Source organism: Nannospalax galili, unplaced genomic scaffold (genome assembly GCF_000622305.1).
Source record: "Nannospalax galili isolate Female #2095 unplaced genomic scaffold, S.galili_v1.0 scaffold538, whole genome shotgun sequence".
Lineage (NCBI taxonomy): Eukaryota > Metazoa > Chordata > Mammalia > Rodentia > Spalacidae > Nannospalax > Nannospalax galili.
Genome location: NW_008343842.1, coordinates 1,950,377 through 1,956,093, shown reverse-complemented (window position 1 = coordinate 1,956,093; position 5,717 = coordinate 1,950,377). Strand labels below are relative to the sequence as shown.

Sequence of the window (5,717 nt, the reverse complement as noted above, 5' to 3'; positions counted from 1 at the left end):
CCAGCCTGGTCTACATAGTGAGTTCCAGGACAGCTAGGGCTACAGGGAGACCCTGTCTCAAAAAGACTAAAAAAAATTAAAAATAAATAAAAATAAAAATTTAAATTAAAAAAAGCTTTATCATCATCAATATCTCAATTTATTAATTTGGGTTCTAGAGTCTGGCAGACTGGGAATGGGTGATCAGCCAGAAATTGTATTTCCTGACCTCCCTAGATGGGGTCATGACCTCCAGTAAACTGTGAACATCTGTCACTTTGGGGGCAGTCAAGAAGGGCTGTCTCTTCCATGCTCTCTTCCCCTGTGTTACTTTCTGGACACACAGGACTCCCCCAAGCTCCACAGAGGATGGTAGTCATAAGTAGTTGATGTTTGGGGACATTTTAATGGGAGGCTGTCCATCAAGAACCTTGCCATGAACAAATACAGTTGACCTTTCCTATCTGTGGGTTCTTCACCTGTGGATCCAACCAGTCCCTGATTGAAAATACTGAAAACAAAATTGTGTCTACACTGAATGTGGGAAGACATTTTTTCTCACCATTATTCCCTTAATTATACAGAGGAACACTACTTACATAAAATTTACGTTGTATTAGACATTTATAATGTCAAGATAGTTTACAGACAGGCATGGTGACCTGTCTTTAGTCTCAGCACTCAGGAGGCGGAGGCAGGTGGATCTCTGTGAGATCAAGCCCAGACTGGTCTATATAGCAAGTTCCAGGACAGCTGGAGCTACAGAGAGACCCTGTCTCAAACAAATAAATAAATGGGAAAAAAAGTATATTGGGGGAGATAGCTTAGTGATTAAGATCACTGACTGCTCTTTCAGAGGACCTGAGTTTGGTTCCCAGCACCCACACAGCAGCTAACAACTGTCAGTGATTCCAGTTCCTAGAGATCCCCTTTTCTTTTGACCTCTGTGGACATTGCATGCATACGGTGCACTTACATACGTGTAAGCAAACCAGTCATACACATTAAATAAATAAGCAAAAATTTCAGAAGTGGCTGGTTGTGGTGGCACACACCTTTAGTCCCAGCACTCAAGAGGCAGAGGCAGGCAGATGTCTGTGAGTACAAGGCCAGCCTGGTCTACAAAGTGAGTTCCAGGACAGCTGGGGCTACAGAGAGACCCTGTCTCAAAAAGAACAAAAAAAATTATTCAAAAGTAGAGCAGAGCCTGAACTGAATAGATGAAGCCTTTACATTTTTTATTACATTAAAAATATTTTTTTATGTGTATGAGTGTATTGCCTGCATGTGTATGAGTACACCCGTGTCGTGCAATGCCGCGGAGGTCAGAAGAGGGCTTCAGATTCCCCTGGCATGCAGGTGCTGGGAATCAAACCTGGGTCCTCTGCAAGAGCAGTCCGTGCTCTTAACTGCTGAGCCATCTCTCCAGCCCCCACATTTTTTATTACATTTTTAAAAACAATCTTTTAATTAGGTCATTTGGTTTCTTGATTCTTTGTTTTTTGAATTCTTTATATGTTCTGGATGTTAAACCTTTGTCAGATGTGTCACTTGTGAAGATTTTCTCTTGATCCCTTGGTTGTTTCTTTTGCTGTATAGAAGCATTTGTGTTTAATGAGGTCCCACTTCTTGATTCTTGACCTTAATTCCTGAGCAATTGATGGCTGGTTTAGAAAGTCCTTTCATACACCTATATCTTTTTTTAATTTCATTTGTTATTTTTATTTTATGTGTATGCATGTATTGCCTATATGTAGGTAAGTGCACCCATGTTGTGCAGTGCCCACAGAGGTCAGAAGAGGCTGTTGGATCCCCTGGGACTGGAGTTATGGACAGTTGTTAGCTGCCATGTGGGTGCTGGGATTCAAACCTAGGTCCTTGTAAGAGTAGCCAGTGTTCTTAACCACTGAGCCTTCTCTCCAGTCCCTGTTTTTTCTTTTTCCCAGTCCCTATCTTAACTTATACATTAACCAGTAGTTAATATAAAGTATTTGCAAAATGTAGTCATTTAGTAAGTCAGGGAATCCTTGATAGAATATAGCCTGTAACAAAAGTATCTAAGTGTATTTGCAGGAGGTTGTGTATACAAATTGATCTGTTACTACCAGGATTGTTTTAGCTATCCCCCTTTGATACTCTGTAACTTTCTAATGGAAAATCTCTACCAGTACCTGCCAACCATTTACTTTATTGTTCATTTCAAGTATATTTGTGTAAGGGTTTCAGAATCATGAGCCCAGGGACCAGTAGAAACAATTGTATCAACTACAGTACAGTACTGACATGGAGGTTTTGCTTTTTGTCTTTCACACTCTATTCATTAGAGCCACTAAGATGGCTCAGTGGCCGAACCACTTGCTGCCAAGCCTGATGACCCAAGTCCAATTTCTGGGACGCACCTGATGGAAGGAGAAAACCAGCTCCAGTTGTCCTCTGACCTCCACATGTATCACAGCATGCGAACCCCTCCCCTTAACACACAAATAAATGAACTCCATTCATTTCTAAGTTCCTTATGTCAGCTGTCTTTTCCATTTAATAAACATTTTTAAAGATTTATTTTTAATTATGTGTATGTGTGTCTGTGTGTATTTGCCATGTGTGTTAAGTGAGGAGGCCAGAAGAGGGTATTAGATCCCTTGGAGTTAGATTTACAAATGGTTGTGAGCCACCCAACGTGGGTGCAGAGATTCCCAACTCAGGACTTCTGTAAAAGCAGCTGGTACTTTTAACTGCTGAGTCATCTCTCCAGCTCCAGTATACATTTTTTTTGTTATTGTTCTTGACAGAATTTAGTATAAAAATTGTTGACTGGGATTGGAAAACAGAAAAGATAAAAGACTTAGAAAGCATTGGGCTATCAGAGATAGACTACACTGAAGAACTCCAGGGAAGAGGCAGAATTTTTTTTTTTGGTCTTTTTGAGACAGTGTCTCCCTGTAGCCCCACTCACTATGTAGACCAGGCTGGCCTCAAACTCACAGAGATTCGCCTGCCTCTGCCTCCCAAGTGCTGGGATTAAAGGCATTTTGCCACCACGCCCGGCAACGTAGAACTTTTAAAAAAAATTTTAATTTTTATTTATTTTTATTTTGTGTATGTGAGTGTTTTGCATGCATTATGTAAGTGCACCTGAGTCATGCAATGCCCACGGAGGTCAGAAGAGGGCATCAGATGCCCTGGAACTGGAGTTAAGGATGACTGTTAGCCCCCATGTGGGTGCTGGGAATTGAACCTGGGTCCTCTGCAAGAGCAGCTAGTGCTCTTAACTGCTGAGCCATCTCTCCAGCCTCAAGAGGTAGAATGTTTTATTTTTATTACTTATTTATTTTAATTTTGGTTTTTGGAGACAGGATCTTCCTTTGTAGCCTTGGATGGACTGGAGCTCAGAGTGTGGACAGAGATGGCTTTGAACTTTTAATACTGTGTCTGTCTCCCTCCCAAGTGCTGGGATTATAGACTTGTGCTAAGCCTAGCTAAGGTTCCCATGTTCTTGTTTTGTTTTGTTTGCTTGTTTGTCCCTTTGAGACAGGGTCTCCCTGTAGCCCCAGCTAGCTGTCCTGGAACTCACTACATAGACCAGGCTGGCCTTGAACTCACAGAGATCCGCTTGCCTCTGCCTCTCCAGTACCCAGATTAAAGGCGTGCACCACCATGCCTGGTGAGGTTCCTATGTTTTTAAAAAACTTAAATTTTTTTTTTTTTAAATTTTGTATGTATGAGTGTTTTGCCTGCTTGTATATAAGTGCACCTGTGTCTTGCAAAACCCATGGAGGCCAGAAGAGGGTGCCGGATCCCTTGGAACTGGAATTACAGATGGTTGTTGGATGCCATGTGGGCACTGGAAATCAAACCTGGGTCCTTTGGAAGAGCAGCCAGTGCTCTTAATCACTGAGCCATCTCTTTAGCCCCTAAAAAGATTTTTTTTTTTTCTTTTTGACACAGGGTCTCCCTGTAGTCCCAATTGGTCTGGAACTTGCTATGTAGACCAAGCTGGACTTGAACTCACAGAGATCTGCCTCCCAGGTGCTGGGATGAAAGGTGTGCGCCACCACACTCATCTCCTAAAAAATATTTTTTTTAAAAAATTTATTTTATGTGTATGTGTGTACCCGAGTGTATTACATGCAGATGCCTGCAGAGTCCAGAAGAGGGCATCAGAGCCCTTGGAACTGGAGTTACAGGCGTTTGTAAGCCAAGCAACTTGGGCCCTGGGAACCAAACCTGGGAGCAAGAGAGGCAAGTGTTCTTAATCACTGCACAAATCTCTCCAGCCCCACGGAGTAGTATTTTAATAGTTTTTAATTAACGGTTTTAATTTGAGGATAATTTCCATACCACTGAAGCCATCCATTGTCAGTGTATGACTTTTAGTAAATGTATACAATTGTGCAACCATCAATCTGACCACAATCCACTTTTAGAATATTTCAAACATCATCCTCCCCCCAGTTCCTTCAAGCTTTTTTGCATTCTATCTCTACTCCTACACCTAGCCCTAGGTCACTGTGCTCTGTCTCTATAGATTTGCCTGGTATAAAATTCAGTAACAAAAGAGGTCATGCAAAAATAGATGCTAAATAGGAATAGACCCAACTGACCTTAAAATTAACACAGATTTAAAAGCTACTCAAAAGTGGGCTATAAGGCACCTGTAGTCCCAACACTTGGGAGGCAGAAGCAGGCGGATCTCTTGAGTTCAAGGCCAGCCTGGTCTACATAGTGAGATCCAGGACAGCTGGGGCTACAAGGAGACCGAAAAAAAAAAAAAAAAAAAAAAAAAAAAAAAAAGAAAAGAAAAGAAAAAAGTGGGCTACAAGGAGATGGATGGAAGTATAATTTATTGACAGAAGAGGGTTTGGCATGAACTAGGTCCTGGGTTTAATCCTCAGCATTCTATCCCTAAAGTATTCTATAAGGTTTTTTTTGTTGTTTGTTTGTTTATTTTTGTCTTTTTGAGACAGGGTCTCCCTGTAGCCCAAACAGGCCTGGAACTCACTGTGTAGACTAGGCTGGCCTCGAACTCACAGAGATCCATCTGCCTCTGCCTCCCAAGTGCTGGGACTACAGGCATGCTTTTTCTTTTTTTTTTCTTCCAATTTTTTTTTTTCTGGTCTTTTTGACACAGGGTCTCCCTGTCCGTAACTCCAGTTCCAGGGGATTGGACGGTCTCTTCTGTCCTCCGTGGGCATTGCACGACACAGGTGCACCTACCTACATGCAGGCAACACATGCATACACATAAAATAAAAATAATAAATGAAATACTTGATCCCCGGGAACTGGAGTTAGGATAGTTGTTAGCTGCCATGTGGGTGTTGGGATTCGAACCCAGGTCTTGTGTGAAAACAACCAGTGTTCTTAACTGCTGAGCTATCTCTCCAGCCCCTATTTAAATTTTTATTGATTAAATTTATTCATTTATTGTATATGCACACATGGTGCAGACATAAGACAATTTGCATGAGTCTAGGCGCTCCATCCATCTTGTGGGGCTGGGGCTTGAACTCAGGTGGTCACGCTTGGCAGCAGTCGCCTCGACCCGCTGAACCATCTCGCAGGCACTATTATTTATTTAAAATTTTTTGATTTTTGGAGAGACAGGGTCTGGCTTAGCCCGTCTGGCGGGCTTGAAACTTTATGTCTCCCAAGCTGGGCCTCGGAGCGCGCCATCCCGGCTGGCTCGCCTGCACTTTTCCCGCCTCCAGGCCCGCCCTTCCCGCTGCGCATGCGCGCGA

At 42.5% G+C, this 5,717-nt stretch overlaps 1 protein-coding gene across 1 annotated transcript in view; it reads left to right on the top strand.

Moving 5' to 3' along the window:
• Tbc1d22b (TBC1 domain family member 22B) overlaps positions 1 to 2,507 on the top strand; it is an 81,928-nt gene extending 79,421 nt beyond the window's left edge. Inside the window, exon 13 of the mRNA XM_008840056.2 lies at positions 2,304 to 2,507. Coding sequence (XP_008838278.1) covers positions 2,304 to 2,312 — 9 coding nt within the window. The 3' untranslated portion in view covers positions 2,313 to 2,507. The remainder of the gene's footprint in view (positions 1 to 2,303) is intronic.
• Positions 2,508 to 5,717: the final 3,210 nt, after the last annotated feature.